Here is a 21,395-nt window from a genome sequence, read left to right on the forward strand (position 1 = left end):
TCCTTTTGCAAACACCCACAGGATGAAGAAATACAGGCAGTTGAGAAGTGCAATAGTGAGACATGGGAGAGACAAGGAGGAGAGAAGAGACAACTAAGCTGATTCATAAAAGCAGCTAAACAAATAACAGTATTGTTTTATATATGGAGCTTTACTTTGAAGTTGTCAGAAAGTCAACACATGGGTAGATGTGTTCACTTATATGTGTCATATTATCTCTGTTATCTATTGTGTGTGTGTGTGTGTGCTCTCTGTTACATGAAATATTACAAAATGCTTGGATGTCATCATCATGAGCACAAAGCTGTATCTCTAACTTCTGAATGTCCCAATAACAACTGAACTATTTGTGGAATGACACTTCAGATAAATGATTTTTTTTCATAACTGTTATTTTTAAGAAAGAGGTGCCATGGATTCTTTTTTATTCTCTCCCTATTTCCTATGAAATGAGCTTAAAGCTCTGCAGTGATTTTGCCTCTACAAAGGAGAGCCACTCCATCCGCTAGGGACAGTAGCATATTCTGATAAACAGGCTGAGGGAGTTATGCCATCCTGCCATTAGCCTCTGACAGTGTCTGGTAAATGCCACTTCCAGTAGTGCTTTTCTCACTTTTCGCTTTTCAATCCTATTCCTTGTCCTCTATGAGTGTGTTAAGCATTGTCCGTTTTGATGGGGGCGGCGAGTTAGTGAGGATCATTAAAAGCAGGCCAAACCTTTGGCCAGATCAAAATAATTAGCTGGAGAGGTCACAAGCTAATGAAATGAAATGGAGGGCTGAAAGGAGCCCCTAAATGGTGCTCACTAATCCTCCCTTTACCTTGTTTTAGGGAGGGGGCAGGAGGGGGGTGGAGGAAAAATAAGTTCTCTCATCTGGTCAGACTCCGAGTCTTAAAATACAATTTCTCTAAAGATAAGTGACAATGACATGACAGTGCAATTTCTTCAAGTTGCTCCAATGCAAATCAGCTTCATGGAAACGTCTCCTTTATTAGTAAAGTGCAGTGAAGCAGTCCTCTTGTTTCAAAATATCAACAAATGTTTCTTTAATAAGAAGAGAAGAAAGGGAAATGTTAAACCTCTAAAATTGCTCCATTACAAGCAAAAGCCCTACATTTTAAAATTGTTCCTCCAATGCATGTGGGGAATAAAAATAAAACTATGAGAGTAGGAGAAATATTGTGTGGCTAGATCATATCCAAATACATATATACACGTCCATGAATAAAATGTGGCAGTGAAACCAATCAAATCAGACAAAACTCAACTATGATTAAACCACCTCCACTTAAAATCCTTTTTTTAAAATTCTAATCCTGCGTGTGCTTTCATGTTTCCATTCAGGGTTCTTTCACACAACCCTTTCATGGCCAGAACCAAGCGTACACTAGGCTTTGATAGCATAAAGAAAGCACCGCTATTGTGCCATGCAGATATTCACAAGACATAAAAAAGAAAATATCTAAGTGTCCAACTGTCTGCCTGACTTGAACAATAGAAGAATGAAGCATGTGATTTGTAGCTGAGGGCCATGCGTGTCAGAGGCTGGCGTGTTACTGTGAACACGTTCTCCAGGGACAGGCTCCGACCTGCTGAAGACCCTGGGACATGACTGTGTGCATGTGTGTGTCTGTGTGTGTGTACACACACTGCAAGCTCACACATAACATGTTTTTAGAAAGACATTTAAAAGAATCTAACTTTTTTATTCTTATGTCATCATCCCACACGTGAGCGTAGGACATGACAGTGAGGGTGAGGTCGTGCTGAGCTGTCAGGAGCCTTGTACAGCAGCGAGCATGCTGATGGTGATACTGAAATCATCTAATTCAACACAATGTGCTTAATTGACAGTATGAAAAAATATCTTTCAGCAAACAATGCTATTATATCTTATATATTATATTAAAGGCTGTTTTGTTTTGGTCACAGTTTAAAGATGAAATGAGTTTTTGTTGAGTTTGAATCAAGTAGCAGTTACCACAGCTGAGTGCTGAGGCCAAGGCCCCAGTGTTTAGCACTGTTTTTCCTCTACTGGCCACTAGATGATGAAGACAACTTGGATGAGTGTTTTGTTCAGTTAAAGGGCTAATAAGGCTTAAAGATGCATGTTTTGGGAATATGTGACAGGTCTATCACATTTCAGCTGCGACGGTTGCTTCTTGCTTATCCCCCTACAGCCCAACCGAGGCTGCCCATATTTGAATTTTATGACTTCCATATCTGTAAATGAAACTGAACTTCAGTGTTCTGAGTATGAGTAAAAAATATATCTATTGTTTGGCTTGAATTCTCAGTTCAAACCTGAATATACTCAGTCTTCAATATTAATGGTATAATAATCAGTATAATGTGAATGATACTATGGAAGAAAGGCATCCTTCACACTGCACTTGAATGCACCAGGTCCAGCTTTGATCTTGGTCCTAAATTATTCTGTATCACCACAGCTGATCTTTGGCTCTATTCTTATTTGTATGCCACGTATGTTTCTCCTTTTGCCAGTCACATCAAGGTTTATCTCCATCACCAGCTTCAGTCTCAGCTTGTGACTCAAGATGACATCCGCCTGCAGTTCCAGTACATTTCCTGTATTTAAAGGCATCTTCCATGCCATTATTTCAGTGGCAACTCCAATTTATGGTCCCATCAACAGGTCCACCAATCTTCTTTCCTTCACTTAACCATAGGCCTCAGCCTGAGCTCTGCTGTTCTTTCCCAACCCACCCCCATGAGTTATTAAAAAAAAACATCTTCTTAAGCTTTGTGCAAGCAGTCCACTCCACACTGCAGGCTGCAGTCTCTCTGAGCCATCATTACAGTCATTAGGCAAGAATAAGCTCCGTATCACAGGAGTCCACCAGCATCCAGTTTAACTCAGCACAATTAGCACATCCGTTGGAGTAGAATTACCCTGTAAAATGAGAATGCTGTGGACAAAAGAGGCAGGAGAGTAGGAGTTGAAAAAAGAGGGCAAGTGGGAGGGAAAGGGGGAGAGAGGAGGAGAGAAGGAATACGGGAGGACAGGGGGAGATTAAAATTGTTTGAATTGAGTCCACACTCACCCCATTCATTTGGTATTCTGCTCAAATCAGGGCTTTTGTTCAGTCTGGCATAAAGTAGTGTCAATCATCTCGACCCTGTTTTGTAGAATGGGGAAATTTATTATGAATTTGCTCCTCCAAATAATGAGGACTACCCCCTGCCTGCTCTCCCTTTTCCCTCCTCCTTCTATCCAGGAGCCACCCCTCCTGCCTCCACCCCCATATCAATGGTGCAGAATAGGGAATAGAGAGTAAAGTTAGCAATCTCGGGGCCACTCGCACTCTGGACCCACATCAAAGTGACAGAGACATCCAATCAGATTTGTCTTACAGGCATTACATGATGAATATGGTGCGGGTGTAGCACAAAAGCACCTTTGTGTCTCCTCCGAGCAGAGACTATTCAGAGCCCGCCACAGCCAGCCAGAGTGGAAGTAAATGGCCAAAAGGGCCCAGGCCAAAAAAAAAAAGCACCCAAACTTGTGCAGCACAATGGCCCATGCAAATTACAGCCCCCGCCACCTCCACCCTACCACACATCCCCACCTCTTCCATCTCTCCACTCTTCAGGCCTGAGCTTGGTTCCTCCTCTGCTGGGTTGTCTGAGGTTTAGGGCCTATTCACACATGTACAGAGGTGTCAGTTAAAAGTGCTGAGCTGCACACATTCAAACTGCTTTTTGCGTTCATTTGAAAAGAGAAAGGTTTCTGGTTTTAGAAAGACAGAGGAAAAACATGAATCGAATGACTGACTTTTTTGTCAGAAAGTAAGAGCGACTTGGGGGCTGTAAGCAAAACTTCTATTTAGTAAAACTCCTGGTGCAGAAAAGAGGTCTTCCAGGCTACTGGAGGGGCCCACTGTTTCTCTGCACTGACAGAAATGATCAGAATGATGATGTGATGGACCCATTTTGGCACAAAGAAGGACTGAGCTACAAATTCATTCCTTAAATTCATATATGAAGACTCAGTAACAGTAGGTCATCATATTCAGTGCAATGGACAACCCTCTGAAGTACATGCACATCTCCCACTCTGGAATGGGAAATTGTAACACTGAAGTCTGAATTTGAATCCAAGAACCAAATTTCCAGGAACCTTCAGCTTACAGCAGATGTTAGCATCCACACTAGTTAAATACTGTACTGACCAAAAGTTCTATCAGACCAAACAAAGAGTAGTGGCAGCAGTGATTACTGCAAACACTATTGTTTCAATAGTACTTGCACTAAGCACGACCTTACTCAATCAACAGCCAAAAGGTCAACAGATTTGGGTGTGAAGTGTGAACCAGCTGCACAGCCCTGTATATATACGTGAGTCTGCTCCAAAGCAGTTCAGCATGATTCCTATAATAAATGTAAACATGCCTGTGACTCTGCTTAAACATGAACTCCTCTGCAAGCATCACCCAAGGTTGGTCACCATCTCTTCATCCAGCTACATCACTGCTCTGTCTCTTGCTATCCCTCCTTTATTCAGCTGTATTTATTGTATTTTCACCTCTCTGGTTATGGAGCTGAGCAGCATTTCACAGAACAGTTATGGCTTTGTGCGTTGTGTAGTTTGTCTGAATCAGTAGAAAACCTGTGAAAATAATGTCAGTGGTTTCACTGAAGTTTACTTCTGTGGAAAACATAAAGTACTCATGTTGTTTCTCTTAAGCATAGTAAAAAGATCTTGAATATGTATTTAATTTGCAGTAATTGTGAATTATTAAAGAATCTGAGATATAAACAAGTTTGATTATTATAGAATAAAGTCATGCATAATGAGGCAGAATGGGGTTTCCCCATATTGTAAGTCCAGTGACAGATAGTCTCTGGTTTCTGATGCACCTGTTGCTCTACAGGTAGATGTGGCTCTGAGCTGTGACAAGCCAAGTGTTAGCATCTTCATAGGCTAGAATAACTTCAAGCAATTGCACCTCCCCCTTTCATCTCAGCACATTCAAATATGATTTCATAAAACCAACTTTTTTGATTTCAAGTCAAGTTCACTTAATATATACAGTTAGAATATGCTTAAAACCTATTGTTAGTTTACCATCAGAAGCCTGCGATGACTGTGACAGGTGGCTCCCTTTCATTCATATACTGCATGTCTGATAAGTCTTTTTTCTTGGACAAAAATGACAACAGAGCAAGCATGAAGACTGGAATCCACTTTAAATCCTATCCCCACAGAAAACGGAACTCATCACAGCTGCAACTTTGATACCCAGATGTGTTGTGTTGTGTTGTCCAAGATAAACTACTACTCCTTCCCTTTGGAAAGAAACAACATTGCTGGAAAGCAAATTGAATCCAGGCACTTTTCTCAGTTCATATCAGTTAACTCAGTAACAACAAACATCAAAACAAATGAAGAACAAACAATCAGTCAGCACTGGGTCAGTTATCTCATGTTTGGGCAGTTGGGCATCATATATCTTGTCTGGTTTTTATATGTTGAAAAAGCTAATGTTTTTAGAATAAACTTTTTTGCTAAATGATCATTCTGAGCCTGTAATTCTAAACGAGTCACACTGAGATGCTTACAGTATTTTGATTAAAGTGGAAGGCAGTGAGAGAGAAAAAGTTTTGTAAATAGTGGCAGTTAGACTGTTGTGTAAATATTGCCTGGCAAACGATTTTGCCGACGGGCTCAAAACATACAAACCACGAAGGTAGACACTAAAACTAGTTCAGTATTGCGCACTGAAAAGATGGATGGACTCCTATACATGCAAAATGAGTTTAACAAGACAAAACTCTTGGTCAGTTTATCCCTCACCCATGTTTTACGCATGTCTTTGCGCACGAAAACGCATGCATAAATGAACTCCATGAGACTGATTATTCAGCACAGGATAACGCCAAAATTAACATCGCACTTATTGTCAAAGTGAAAATGACCCATGAACAAAATGGCATGAATGAATCTATTTCTCCCCTGGTCCTCCCTATGTGGCTGAGGGGGAAAGTGCATATCCATCTTGGGAGGACATGAGACCTGGGAGGACATGTGGCCTGGCCTCTGCCTGACACTGAAGGACATCAGAAACACCATTTCACCCCTATGATAATGGACCAGCGGGGTATTTTGCGCCCTACACTGATTGTCTTTTTGAGTCCGTGTGACGTAGGACGTTATAAAGCAGAGCGTCATTTATCACTTGTTTGATTTTGTCACTGCCTTGATCGACAGAGCGCACATGCCATTAACTAGTGGGAGCAGCAGAGCCTTTGTCACCGAGTACAGGCACGTGGCTTACACCTGCAGGCTGCAGGGTGGGTGTGTGTGTGTGTGTGTATGTGTGTGTGTGTGAGAGAGAGAGAGAAAGAGAGATGCAGAGTAAATTTACGTTATGCACACGCGGGTGCAAACTGCGTTTCCCACACATCTTCCAGTTTGTTACTTTTGACAGAAATTCAAAGGCCCCCTTGTGAAAGTTATGCTGTTTGTCCCGCTACTATCTCGCGTATTCTTTTCTTTATTTGGCTTGATCCTGGTTCATATACAATGTCTTTCAGTTTTCTTTTTTTATGTATTATAAAACACTAGGACTATAAGAGTGGCTTCAATCAGCCTCTCTTGTTCCCAATTTTCCACTCCCACAGAGAGCACCAGGTGAAATTAAACTCGTTATTTCTTCTCTGCCTCACTGAATTTGGCATCAGTGTTTATTTACAATAGAGGATCCTCCATAATTCGCATAATGAGGCGCAAAGGCGCACACAATAGTGCTCACAATGGGGTGTTGTGCTCCCCATTTCGCAGGAGATGAGCTTTTTGATTGGGCTGTGTGCGCCATGAAAAACACAGTTGGGGATGCAACGAGTCTACAACCCCAGGTTTTATTTAGATTGATCTCAATCGGGTAATACGAATTTTGACCCCACTCATTGTCTTCCTGACTTTCCCCAGGCCGTATTTCAAAGTGTCTATACCCTTTGAGTGGGGTGAATTGGACCCCTCCTCCCCCCGCCCCAGGCCCTCTGGGCTATTGGGTAAAGGCAGAGTATGCAAAAGAAACAATGCAATGCATGAAACGTAATATTAATCTCCCCGTCCTGAATGCAGACAAAGCGCTGTAGAAGGTGCACGTCTATAATGGTTATTGAGTGTTCACCCAGCTGCGTAATTTTCCCCCGTGTGCCCAACCAAGTCGGGAAAAGGTCATGCAGGGGCTTTGAATGGATGAGAAGCTCCCTAGTTTGCTCAATTACCGCCGCCACTAACACACACCCCTCTTTAACACACATGTCTGAGTATAAATGTATGCAATATCACCTGAAGAACCAAACCACTGCAAAAGCATATAATATAAATAGAATCATCTTTATTTATAAAACTTGTTTTACACAAAATATATCTGTTAAAATCGAATATTTACATTTTAGGCTACGGGAAGTGGAGAACAAGTGCATACATTAATAAAGGTCTCCTTACCACCTATTAAAAAACACAACTACAATCTGTCACAGGTAGAAGTCTTGATATTGCTGTCCAGTCACACAACTCACACTGTTCCACTGACAACCTGTTGTGAAAACAGTCAGGAAATGTGGCAGTTTATGTTGTTCAAGAACATTGTTTGTCTGACTCAAAGTACAAAAATATGTCTTCATGTTAAAACAGTGATACAGTTTTGTTATGAAAGGGGCAAAATGTACATCACGAGAAAGTCTGTTGACGCATTATCTTTGTTGGCTCTTCCAACAGACGTGGCAGCTGAGGAAGGAAGTCCTGCTCTGATGAAACGCTCATCCAACAAGTGCAAGTCCAAGCACCGTCCATGCAGAGCCTGCTGCTGTGTCGCGTATTAATTGCACTTATTCAAACATACATCAACAGTTCTTTACTTCCACGCGTGAGCCTGACACCGGGCCCAACTTCCTCCTTCTTGTGGGGACTTCGGGTTGACTATTTATGCTCTATGCAACAAGTAGCTCCCTCTCTAACACACACACTCTCTCTCTCTTTCTCACTATTGCTTTGCTTCTGGAGAAGCAGCCCGGTTGAGGGAGGGAGGCAACAGATCACTTCCAACCACAGAGGGAGAGACTGATCTGATGCCTTGATCAAGTCTGTCAGCATTTTAAGCACAAACGCTGCTGCGTGGGTTTGATGCTGTCAGCCTCAGTACCTGTCGAACCAGGTTGTAAAGTCCAACAGCTCCTGTTCCTCAGAGCTGAGAGGCTCATAGCTGCCTTCATCTGATGAGTAGGTGGAGTGAGGCGACTCCGGATCGGCGGAGTAGCTGTTGGAAAGTGTCGGGGATGGCAGCCCGCACTGGAAAGCTGCTGACACAGCATCATGTTCGTCCAGAAGCTGCTGTAAAGCCCTGATGTACTCCACCGCAGATCTCAGGGTCTCCACTTTGCTCATCTTCTTGTTGGCGGCGCCGCTGGGGACATGCTGACGCAGCGTCTGGAAACCCATGTTGACCTGTTTGACCCGGTTCCTCTCTCTTTCGTTCCGTCGAGCCACGGCGACGGGCTGCTGCTGAGGAATGGAGTAGCCGAGGCCGTTGAAGCTCAGGCGCCGCTTGCAGCGCAGAAGCTCCGGAGAGTTGGAGCGCTGTCTCTTCAGCACCTTGGTTTTGCTTTGGTAGCCGACAGCGCCGGTGCTGGCGTGCATTGCGGGGACTGTGCAGTCCTGGGCCGGGGCGCTCAGGGTTATGCTGGCGCGTCTTTCAGTAAGTCCAAAGGTGAATGCAGTCTGCGTGTTGGTGATGGTTGTAGTTTCCATCTTGCTGATAGTTCCTGTGAAATGATGGATGGAGAGGGCGACTGCAGCCTCAAACGCTGGGACAGGAAGAGGAGGAAGAACGGAAAGGGTTGGCAGTGTACAGCTCTCGTGTCCTTCGCGTGGGGACCGTGTGGCTAACTCTAGTCCAAGTCTCTCTTGACTGCTCACTCCACGAGCCGATCTGACCCAAACTTTGGCAGCACTCCTCTTTTTCAACACGCGTCCCGACACACACCCCACCCACCCCTTTTTGGAGACGCACGCTTCGTCGCGAGGCCCCGCCCCCGCTGTGTGATTCTTCTGCACACCGACTCCGCCAGGCGCGTGGCTCCGGGAGCTCAATAAACAATCCCGAGCTTTCACTGCGCCGGGAGCACGCGCTGAGCTCATTTACATTCCAATGTCTCTAACTTGAAGGCCCATTGGTCAATTCAAACGGCCTGCAACCGTGCGAAAAGAAAGAAATTAGGGGGGAAAAGACAGAAAAAGAGAGAATGAAAAAGTGAATGGTTTCGTTCTTTGAAATGCCTTTTGAATTTGACAATGTACCCCGGGCAAGTCTTCAAATTATCAGTCTCACCCCCCTCAGCCGTCCTTCTCCTCCACAAATACCAAGGACGCTCTCTCCTGTATCCAGGCTACAGCTTTAAAGAGTTAACTAAATCCCAAGCGTGTCTCTGAGCACAGTAATTGGCAATTATAAAGTTCGCTTAGGCTCGCTATTAATGTAAGAGTAAACATCATCTTTATGACAGGGTGGCGTCCGAAAGAGCATATTACAACTGTGTGGCCGCAGATCCACTCGGTACTCGCTGTTATCCAATGAAGGTCTTGTTCAGTCATGTAGACTATAGCGTTTTGTGTCCTATCGGAGTACTAATCGTCTCTAGTGTTTTACATTTCTATTCGTTTCACGCTCCTGGGGACCAAACTCTGAAAGCCAAACCCAACTCAAAGTGCAGATGCACGAATGCAGCATTTCAGCACCACATCTGACTGGACAGTTAAACACAGTATCGCAATCTTCTCATTTTGCATTAGTGCAAACACGGTTTGCACTTTGTAGTTTACATGTATTCCGTTTTGTCAAAAACACCTTCGAACTACGCTTTGTTTATGGAAAACTCCCCTTACCAGCAAAGCCTGGCAGTGAGCGCGTTGAAAGGCTGACGGCCGATGGCCATATACTAGAGACGGGAAATGTGCGCCCTCTGGTGGCAAAAACCCCAGATTATAGCCTATATTAAAATACTTACACCAGTCTCTATCTATGATACACGTGGGCTTGTATTGTATATGCATAACACTTACAATAGGATGGTATATGGGCAAACATATGAATGAATAAATCTTTATGTTAACAAGCCTTTATCTTTATCTTAATTGGTTTTATTCTGGCCTTTATTGCTTGTTTTAATATTGTCTTTGCTTTCTTTACCTATGTAAAGCAACTAACTCTGTGTTTTAAATTAAGCTGCCTTTGTAAATGTGACCTGCCCATATGTCCACATAATAAGTTAATGTACCAACATAGATAAAAAAAAAAAAAAAGGTAGTATACACACAGCTGGCAGATTGATTGGGTACCCCAAGCAAAACCTCCTGCAGTCTAATCCAACAGCTCTGTAATAAAACCCTCTTCATGAGGTGCTGATTCAACTCTATGGTTATTTTGGAGGCTGCTGTTGAACTGAACTGCATCATACAGATTATTTAGCCTATTCATGTTGATGTAAATAGGGTGGACAAAATATTAGAAACACTTGTCAGTATAATACAATAGAATTCATACCTCAACATCCACAAATACAATACAATACAATATTAATACATTTATTAATACAACTTGCCTCCTTTTCTGGTTGTTTGAGACAAACTTAGCAAGCTTATGCAATCATTCCCATTTTTGATGGCCTGTACACCAGAGTATGTCAGAGTACCTCTCTGAATGGCAGTGCGTTGAATGGAAATCCCCACTTTCATCTTCCTGGTTTCCGCTTTCATTCCTACGTCTATCTGCTCCTCTCAACAGCAGATGGCGCTGTGTGAAAACACAGCCGGACCCATAGCTGAGCCAGCAATAGATAAAGCTCTCAGTGTCGCAACAAGTACAGAGATTAGCTGTATAGGTTAGGAAATTTTGTTTAACCAGCCACTCTGTGGTTGGTTATGCAAATCTGGAACAGTGTGAACAAACACTTGTAAGCGCTAAAATAAATGGAAAATCAAGCAAGTTTCACTTATCTCAGAAACTTCGTACAATAAAACTTACAAGGCAATGGTGGATTGAATTAGTTGGAACTATGTATTTAATGCAATAGACTTTGATATTACATAACATTTTTATGACTAAAATGATCACATCTCAGATAAACAAATAGTATTTATCTCTCAGTCATAAATAAGGTGAAACCTGACAAGTCTGAAACATACACAGGTAAAGGTGTGGCTGTTTATGAGATCCAGGCTCATGGAAACACTGAAACTCACAACACCCACCACTTTTTTAAAGAAGCTTTCTAATTCATGTCACAACTCAGCAAAGCCTCATGTGACACATACAAGGGTGAGAATGAGAGAAGGATGAGTAAGTGTGTGGGTGTCCAGGACAGACAGAGAGATAAGGAGAGAGATGTGAACGATGAAGGAAAATGTAGCTAGCAATCACCTCTCAAAAGCAAACATGTTAAACTTTAACTGTGGCTAATCACTATAGGCTTGTCCTCCAGGGTATTATTTTAATAGGTGTGTTTACATTGGCAATCAGAGTCCCTTTTGTCCCACTCAGGTTCATTTTACAGGCCACTGTGACGTCACACTAGGAGATTAGAACCTGTTTTCAAAGCAAAACAGTTTAGTTTTCTGTGTCACATATGAATGGCCATGTTCTGCCATTAAATTCTATTGTACTATTTGGCTTTACACACAAACTTATTACTAATATTGCATTTGTACTGTGAATAAAATTGTGAAATAGGATGTGAACCTTTTATGCGGTCTTTCAGTAACCAGACTGCATCCCTCCTCAGTCACAGCTATGAAGCCTGCGCGTTCTACAGGGGAAGTCCAATATGTATATCTAAGCAGTACTTCCAATGTGTGTGTAAAAGGGAAGCTCTGCAATAGAACATGTATCACTTCTCTATTCCTGACACATATGCTAAGCTGGGCATGTGTGTGAGAGGCATTTTTTAAAAGAGTATACACATTATGATGCCTTGGGTCATCACTAATGTAGGACATGGTTTGACCACAGAAAACACTTGTCTCCAAGATACGTGTAAAGTCAAACAGGCTTATAGACTTTCACCACGCACATTAATGCAGCACAAAGTACCTGACATTTTACATTGTCATGAAATCAAAATATGTGTTGTGATGCAACATCATAGCTTGTATTTGTCAAGTAGGTCCAATTTTAAACCAGTGTCAGTCCCTGTAAGGAAAGGAAAGGCAACTAGTAACTAGTAATATCATCTATTATATATACAGTGGGTATGGAAAGTATTCAGACCCCCTTAAATGTTTCAGTTGATCACATATATGGTGAAGTAGTTCCGACCTGGTGTGTATAGACTTAATCAGCTGTGTTTGTGTAATGTAGGTGTTGATGACTCTTGTTTGTCCAAGTTATGTTGAGGATTAACACGGTGTTGCATGCGTATTCTCTCTCTCTCTCTCTCTGGATATGTGCAAAACAAAACCTCAGTGCTGTACAAGCTGATCCCGTGTGTGTGTGTGTTTCTAATTTATGCCGAAATACTTGTGAGATATGTTTGATGTGTTATGTCTCCTGTCAGCCCCCCAAAGCCTCAGTTTGCCAGCTGGCTCATAGAGCAGGTGGAGACGGGCCAGTACGCAGGTCTTTCCTATGTGGGCCAAAACAAGTTCAGAGTGCCTTGGAAGCACAACTCCCGGAAGGACTGCAACGACGAGGACAATAAAATATTCCGGGTATGGTTACTAACCTGTGTTGAACTCACCATTTGCAGTTCTTGTGTTATCTGGCAGCACGATTATATAACATATTGTGGACTTTGTTGGACAAAACTGCAGTAATGTCTTTGAATTTACAATAGCTTGAGGTAAAACCTTTAAGTATTGTGTCACAAACACTTCTTGTGGGAGTCTCTGTAAAAGTGACAGTGACACAGGTGACCGCAGTCAGTGGTGGAATAAGTATTAAGAGTTTACTCGAGTAAAAGCAGCAATGTCACAGTGTAAAAGTATAAGTTATAAGTACATGTCCTGCATACCAAAGCACAAAGGTATTAGCATCAACATAAAATAAAATTACTTACATAGAATGACGTATTTCACATTAATGTATAACATACTGTATTTTAACTGATTCATTATTGTGTCCATCCCATTTAATACTAAAGGCAGAGCTAATGTTAACTTTATATACTTATAAACTGAAGTGCTGCTGAGTAACTTGATAGTGTATTTTGTTTTATGAATCTGAGTATAATATATTAGTATAATGAAGAATGGCCCCTTAGTCATTTTGTTTGAACATGTCATTTGGAAAAAAACTCATATTACTTTTGTGATGCAACATCATAGTTTGTATTTGTCAAATAGGTGAAATTATAAACCAGTGTCAGTCCCTGTAAGGAAAGGCCATTCAGTGATTCTGACATCCAGTACAATGTCTTCTTACAGGGTAGGGCAACCTCATTTGTTTGGAGGTAAGCTGTATGTAAACAATAAAAATAAGCAGTGTCTTGTTGTAGCTGATCCAGATGAAGCTGAAGCAGACAATGTGTGTAAAATCCTGAACTGCAAGATAACTAGTAATATCATCTATTACATATATATATATATGTAGTGGAGTACAAAGTACAGTATTTCTGACATGTAGAGAAGTAGACATTTAGTCTCACAAAATGTCAAGCATAGTAGAAGTACCTAAATGATTTATGTATTACCTCTGGCTAATACAGTCACTCATCTTACTTCTCTGTCTGGTTCACAGGCATGGGCAGTAGCAAGTGGTAAAATCAACGAGTTCCCTAATGACAAGGCCCGGTGGAAAACCAACTTCCGCTGTGCCCTCAACAACCTCTCAGAGCGCTTTAAGATGATAAAGGATAATTCTAAGAATAATGACGACCCTCATAAAATCTATGAGATTATCAACACTGAGCGTAAGACCACGCCATTTAATCCAAGCCTTGACACATGGAACAGTTTTAAGTGCAAATTTATGCAAGTCTGTTTATTTATTTTTTTCTGCAGAGAATCATCCAAGTCTGCCAACACAAGACCCCCAGGACGATTTGGACATGATTCCAGATATCTACAGCTCTCCTACAGAGTACTTCCCCTCAGGAAATGAGGTGTAGTATTGCTTAGAGTCTACTTTCACTTCTCTCTGGTTTAGTACTACTACTGCCATATTACTTCTGGTATTTTGCTTTGTATTGTTTTCTAGATTTACATCATGCTGTTTGCTGCCTTTCAGTACTTAAATGCTTTAATTAAATGCCTCAGTTTTCTGTCCAAACAGATCAATCTCCTTAACAACTTCATGGCCTTGGATCTTGACAACCATGGAACAGGTACAGCGTCTTATGCAAATTGAAACAAATAATTCATGAGCTAATAACTTGCTCTCCACTGGTTAATTTCTTTACATGGTTTACAATGAAGCTTAAACAGAGTTTAATCTGATTTTTATCATCAGAGGAGCAACTGTGGGCAGGGGAGTATAACCAGCCCAATCCAGCACTCCTAGGAAGCTATCCTGCTGCAGCCGAGAACCACCCACAGGTTTTATATCAGTAAATGGTCAGATAAGGCCCCAGAAGAAGAGAAGAAACTAATTCCCAAATGAGATTTGTCATGCTGTGAAGTTCTAAAATGCTAGAAAAGTGGGAAAAGGAAGTCATGCCTTGTCCGGAGCAAAGTAGTGGTTTTTAGTAAAATATGCTAAAATCTATGTCATGCAGACGTAGTGCTGGGTATTGAACTTTGACACTTTTATGGCATCAAATGATTTTCTACATTTTTATTTCTTGATATTAATGTTAAAAAAAAACTTAAGCTTACTTTTTATGTTATGACACTGCTTTGAGTGCACAAAACGCCATGGAATTAATGAGCTGTATACCAAAATGTGTAATTTTATTTATTTATTATTAAAATTGATTTTATAAATTAACTTGGTATGGAAAAGACTATCGTTTAAGGAACCGGTATCGAAACCAAGGTATCCATATCGGTGCCGGTACCAAAAGTTTTGGAATGATACCCAGCCCTATGCAGATGAGAGCATCCCCACTGCACTCTCACCCACTGTCTATAAATATTCTTTCTTATTCAGACACATGACACAAGTCCACACCTGCAGAATTGTGACTCTGAAAGTCCCACAAAACCTTTAAATACACCGCACATCTATTACAAACTATGGCACATTGACAGGTGGAGCCTTGAGCCTAGGTTCACAGGAACTGGGTGTTTTCCGGGGATGCTATTTTAGTGTGAAATGCCTCTTTGTAAAAGTTCATCAGGTATGAGCCACTTCGACTCACCCAGTTGTCATCTGAATTGAAACAAAAAAAATTAGATGGCCCTTAAAATTGATCAATACAGTATGCGGGCTATTTCTGCATGAAAATACTGTGGCATCACATCATATTGTATAAGTTCAAATAACCTCTATGTTCGTGTTCCAATAATACACAGCATGGTTCAACCAATGTTTAACAACAGAAGCACAGTTTCGACTACACTCGCCTAAGAATTTCACATGTTAAGACAAACCAAACACGGGAAGTATAGCCTAAGATTCCAGTGGATTTGCCTTGAAAGGAGCAGCCAGTGAGTTAGAATCATGGCTAGAGGCACAATATAATGACTCCAGGTATTAATGGGTGACAACATGTTGGGCTGGATGATGAAATGGAGAAGGCTTGATGATGCAAGTAAGGGGGAAAAAAAACAGTCGGCAAAATGACTTTCACTTTCTCTCCTGAGAGGAGAAAATCCACTTTCCCGAAAGAACAAAACACCTCCCCATTCTGTCTGCAGATGGTGCCTTTAAATCATCCACCGTGAGCAGCCCGGGCGTGGATTTCATGCTCCGTTTGAGGAGGCAACGTGCTGCTTGTCCGTGAATCAAACGCACCTATTCGTCGGAAACGCCACCGAGAACCTCGTAACTCCGACGGAGGAGGAGACGTCACAATGATGTCGGCGGCTGTGTTTGCGTACTTGGCCGCATTCATCCTTCCCTCGATTGCAACCAGTCGTCCTGTCCCTGCAGCTGAAAAACACCCCCATAGCATGATGCTGCCACCACCATGCTTCACTGTTGGGACTGTATTGGACAGGTGATGAGCAGTGCCTGGTTTTCTCCACACATACCGCTTAGAATTAAGGCCAAAAAGTTCTATCTTGGTCTCATCAGACCAGAGAATCTTATTTCTCACCATCTTGGAGTCCTTCAGGTGTTTTTTAGCAAACTCCATGCGGGCTTTCATGTGTCTTGCACTGAGGAGAGGCTTCCGTCTGGCCACTCTGCCATAAAGCCTCGACTGGGGGAGGGCTGCAGTGATGGGTGGCTTTCTACAACTTTCTCCCATCTCCCGACTGCATCTCTGGAGCTCAGCCACAGTCATCTTTGGGTTCTTCTGTACCTCTCTCACCGAGGCTCTTCTCCCCCGATAGCTCAGTTTGGCCGGATGGCCAGCTCTAGGAAGGGTTCTGGTCGTCCCAAACGTCTTCCATTTAAGGATTATGGAGGCCACTGTGCTCTTAGGAACCTTAAGTGCAGCAGAAATTTTTTTTTGTAACCTTGGCCAGATCTGTGCCTTGCCACAATTCTGTCTCTGAGCTCTTCAGGCAGTTCCTTTGACCTCATGATTCTCATTTGCTCTGACATGCACTGTGAGCTGTAGGGTCTTAGACAGGTGTGTGGCTTTCCTAATCACGTCCAATCAGTATAATCAAACACAGCTGGACTCAAATGAAGGTGTAGAACCATCTCAGGGATGATCAGAAGAAATGGACAGCACCTAAGTTAAATATACTAAATACTGAGCAAAGGGTCTGAATACTTATGACCATGTGATATTTCAGTTTTTCTTTTGTAATAAATCTGCAAAAATGTCAAAAATTCTGTGTTTTTCTGTCAATATGGGGTGCTGTGTGTACATTAATGAGGAAAAAAATGAACTTAAATGATTTTAGCATATGGCTGCAATATAACAAAGAGTGAAAAATTTAAGGGGGTCTGAATACTTTCCGTACCCACTGTATGTAGTGGAGTACAAAGTACAGTATTTCTGACATGTAGAGAAGTAGACATTTAGTCTCACAAAATGTCAAGCATAGTAGAAGTACCTAAATGATTTATGTATTACCTCTGGCTAATACAGTCACTCATCTTACTTCTCTGTCTGGTTCACAGGCATGGGCAGTAGCAAGTGGTAAAATCAACGAGTTCCCTAATGACAAGGCCCGGTGGAAAACCAACTTCCGCTGTGCCCTCAACAACCTCTCAGAGCGCTTTAAGATGATAAAGGATAATTCTAAGAATAATGACGACCCTCATAAAATCTATGAGATTATCAACACTGAGCGTAAGACCACGCCATTTAATCCAAGCCTTGACACATGGAACAGTTTTAAGTGCAAATTTATGCAAGTCTGTTTATTTATTTTTTTCTGCAGAGAATCATCCAAGTCTGCCAACACAAGACCCCCAGGACGATTTGGACATGATTCCAGATATCTACAGCTCTCCTACAGAGTACTTCCCCTCAGGAAATGAGGTGTAGTATTGCTTAGAGTCTACTTTCACTTCTCTCTGGTTTAGTACTACTACTGCCATATTACTTCTGGTATTTTGCTTTGTATTGTTTTCTAGATTTACATCATGCTGTTTGCTGCCTTTCAGTACTTAAATGCTTTAATTAAATGCCTCAGTTTTCTGTCCAAACAGATCAATCTCCTTAACAACTTCATGGCCTTGGATCTTGACAACCATGGAACAGGTACAGCGTCTTATGCAAATTGAAACAAATAATTCATGAGCTAATAACTTGCTCTCCACTGGTTAATTTCTTTACATGGTTTACAATGAAGCTTAAACAGAGTTTAATCTGATTTTTATCATCAGAGGAGCAACTGTGGGCAGGGGAGTATAACCAGCCCAATCCAGCACTCCTAGGAAGCTATCCTGCTGCAGCCGAGAACCACCCACAGGTTTTACCACATCAGCCGTCTTATTATGAGGGTACGTTCAGTCAAATAAACCCAACTTATAGTAAAATGCAACGCTATACTATAAGAAAAAATTATGATCCTCAATGCATGTTTTCCGATTGTTTGCGTTTACAGTAACTCCGCTAAGCATATATGACCTGGAGATCTCCATACACTACAGGAAAAGAGAAATGCTAAAGATGACAGTGAACATCTCCAGCACTACCCGTCTTCAGCTCCACTACCAACACGAAGCACCTGAGCTCAATGCCCATTGTCTCTGTTTCCCCTCCACTGATGACCTGCTGGACCACAAACAGGTACACTGTTATATCATTCAAAGAAAAATTCTCCATAACCTACTTCATAACATCACCAGTGTGCTTTGACAAGGAAACTCCACAGGTATCTTTATATGTTTAATTTTACTAAATGCTCTCATCACCATGTGACATGTTCATTTAAAAGAGGGCTGTAAAATATTTCAGGGGGAAACTCGATCTGGAAAGTAGACAAGAAATCCCACCCTTTTGATTTCTCTCCAAGGCCACTCCTTCAAAACACAATGTGCACTGCCTAACTACTACTTACTGATTTCAGGAAAATAACAAATGCCCCCCAAACAAAACAGAACTGATAATTACCTGTCCAGCAGAAAAACGGCCACCATGGCATCACTTTTCTGCCCTATCTCTCTGTTGTTCAAAAGCCACACCAATGTTAATTCTGGTTTTACTTCTTGCAGCATCCAACTTCTTTTTAGTTGTAACGTTGTTGAATACAACATTACCTGCCCAGATCTGGAGCCCCGAACCATAGTTGGGGACCCCTGGTTCATGGCTAAGCTGCTTTAGCCCTGGCTTGTAGCCGGTAACTAGCCTTAGAAATCTGGGCTTTTCCGGTGGGGAGATGTGAAGAGGGAGGCCAGCGAACTCGGCTCACAACACAGGCTTTATCTGGTCTTAGTAACATGAACACTGCACTTGGCCTTTGATGTGCAGTTTACTGCATTACAATTCTACCTATACACTCAGAGCAGACGACTGTTGGTATTTTACATACACCTGTAGCTGTATGTAAAAGGGATCTATTCCATGTGGTGGTCTTCTCACTCTCACACTGCTCACAGTGCATTCAAGTCACAACAACATTGTTTCCTCAATGCTGAAGTAAAAGCTGCTCTTGAATGTTGCTTGGTGAGAGATTAACCTACTCCAAGTCAGAACTGAGTCGAAGGAAGTCAGTTGATATCTCTGAGGCTATTTGTTTTTAAGGGGAAGGCCTAGCCTGTAACAGCGGCCACTGCAAATGGAAGCTTCTGTGGGTACTTTCCCTGCCATAGGTTGCTAGCTTTAGCTATCAAAACAGACCAGTAACACACCTGCCTGCCTGGCCTTGTGGGAGATTCTTGGTGTGCGTAAGTAAGACAGACAGGTAGGCCATCCAGTGGCTTTGCTCGTGCCAAGTAAAATTATTGGCCAGGCTTTTTTCAGCCCTGCTGCTGCCTGAGATGACGAATTTGTTTCTTTATGTTGTCAGTGCATTTAATGTATTCATTGCCATCAGGATGAAAAAAGAATTTCAAGATGTATAACAAAAAAATGCTTCTGAAAAGAATTGCCAACCCTGCCTTTAATAATTCCTAGAATGCACTGAAAAAGGACAGATGTTTGGTATACTGCTGTGCATCCTTAATGTGATAAAACCTTTTTAACATCTTTTTTTTTTTTCTAATTGCACCCTTCTTCACACCAGATTGAATACACCAACCGCATCCTCAGTAACATCCAGAGAGGTCTGCTCCTGGAGGTTCGGAATACTGGTATCTATGCTGTGAGGCAGGACAGATGCCATGTGTTTGCCAGTACCAGTGATCCCAGTGTGGCTCATCCAGACCCAAGAAAGCTCCCCCAAAACAGCATGGTGGAGCTCCTTAGCTTTGAGAACTATGTTCATGGTAGGTGTGGATCTCTTACTGCTCATTTATGTGAACAAAACATTTTAGTACTAGTGTTAGTGCATTTTATGTGAAGATGGGATTAAAACTACCTTGTGGTGGTGGGGGACTGGTTCATCTGTTTCAGAACTGAGACAGTTTAAGGAAAATAACAGCGGCTCTCCCGAGTACACCATCAACATGTGCTTTGGAGAGAAGTTTCCTGATGGAAAACCTCTGGAGAAGAAACTTATCATAGTTAAGGTAACACTATTTTCTATTTTTCCTAAGCATCGTTTCTGTATTTGACTTCAGCTCCCTTCAGTTATGCTGTTTATAAGTCCCCTAAAATCTCCCTTTTGCTCGTGTAGGTGGTTCCTCTGATCTGTCGACACTTTCATGAGATGGCACAGATGGAGGGGGCTTCATCTCTTCACAGTGCCAACATCAGCCTGCAGATCTCACACAACAGCCTCTATGATCTCATTAACTCCGCCTTTAGCCTGCCAACAGCTGAAGAGCCGGTACGAGCTGCTGAGCCTTTCTTGCATCATATCTGAAATTTGATCTCTCTTTCCTCTAATGGGACTACATGATGCACCACGCCCTGCTCGTATTGAAAGCTTTTCTTAAAAACAAAGTAGCCAAATTGCTGAGCTGTTGAATGTTCCAGTAACTCAAGCAAGAATTAGTAATTAACGTTGGTATTGTAGAATTTTATTGACAATAATTGCTCCATTATTTATTAACCAACTCGTGTTCACTTAAATGGACATCTCCACTATTTGTTCAGTTATTCACCTCAAAGACCAATGATGTTGCCTTAGAAGAAACTTTTATCGGATTACTGTAAATGCCAAATTACTTCTATACAGGATGTATGTAGGAACTGAATGTCTAAAGTGATGCTGCATACATTCTAACATGTATAGTATTTTGCTTTCTGATCACATACGAGTGTGTAGAATGCACATTTGATAACGTTACTCTGTGTTCTACGTTTTGTGTCATACAGCCGCAGTCTAAAAACGTGTACGTCTGTGGAGAAGTGTATTTTGCACGTCAGAAATTTAATACTTTTTACTCTGCTAGTCATCTTGCACTTTTCATACAAATGTGCATTTTTTATGTGCTACTCTGTGTTTCAGAGGTTCTTTTTTTTTATCATTTTGGACTCTTATTGTGTTATTTTTGTTCTCACTTGACATGGACTACAGATGGAGCTTAAGTTTGGTATGGTGCATCAAGTGCTGACACTGTCCCTTTTAAATAAAGATAAGAAACTGAATAAATTCAGGTGGCATTGTTTGGATTTCATATGAACCGTTTCACGTTGAATGACATCTCAGGTCTCTATGTATGGTTTATGAATGCTGAGAAATGTTAATTCCCTATAGTACCTTTCTGAACATGAGAACTGTTCTGTGGCTTCAGGTTTGTTCATGATTCCACAAAAATTA

The 21,395-nt window shown here is 41.8% G+C and overlaps 2 protein-coding genes across 3 annotated transcripts; one reads left to right on the forward strand and one right to left on the reverse strand.

Moving 5' to 3' along the window:
- Positions 1 to 7,418: 7,418 nt before the first annotated feature.
- LOC109970776 (achaete-scute homolog 1b-like) lies at positions 7,419 to 9,055 on the reverse strand. Its single transcript, XM_020618578.1, has one exon. The coding sequence runs from the start codon at positions 8,778 to 8,780 to the stop codon at positions 8,169 to 8,171; it is 612 nt and encodes a 203-aa protein (XP_020474234.1). The 5' UTR covers positions 8,781 to 9,055; the 3' UTR covers positions 7,419 to 8,168.
- A 3,496-nt stretch (positions 9,056 to 12,551) lies between these two features.
- Positions 12,552 to 21,224, forward strand: irf7 (interferon regulatory factor 7). 2 transcript variants are annotated; one of them, XM_020618575.1, is made up of 10 exons: positions 12,552 to 12,734; positions 13,762 to 13,933; positions 14,025 to 14,125; positions 14,296 to 14,347; positions 14,473 to 14,558; positions 18,000 to 18,030; positions 18,135 to 18,319; positions 19,755 to 19,956; positions 20,084 to 20,199; positions 20,307 to 21,224. In XM_020618575.1, exons 1-10 carry the CDS (start codon positions 12,567 to 12,569, stop codon positions 20,493 to 20,495), a joined length of 1,302 nt encoding a protein of 433 aa, XP_020474231.1. In that variant the 5' UTR covers positions 12,552 to 12,566; the 3' UTR covers positions 20,496 to 21,224. The 2 variants fall into 2 exon arrangements, with proteins under 2 accessions (XP_020474231.1, XP_020474232.1); XM_020618576.1 differs by lacking the exons at positions 12,552 to 12,734; positions 13,762 to 13,933; positions 14,025 to 14,125; positions 14,296 to 14,347; positions 14,473 to 14,558 and adding exons at positions 17,112 to 17,374; positions 17,466 to 17,566; positions 17,737 to 17,788 and having other exon boundaries at positions 17,914 to 18,030.
- The last annotated feature ends 171 nt before the right edge of the window (positions 21,225 to 21,395 follow it).

The sequence above is a fragment of the Monopterus albus genome, unplaced genomic scaffold (genome assembly GCF_001952655.1).
Source record: "Monopterus albus unplaced genomic scaffold, M_albus_1.0 scaffold207.1, whole genome shotgun sequence".
In the NCBI taxonomy this organism is placed as follows: Eukaryota; Metazoa; Chordata; class Actinopteri; order Synbranchiformes; family Synbranchidae; genus Monopterus; species Monopterus albus.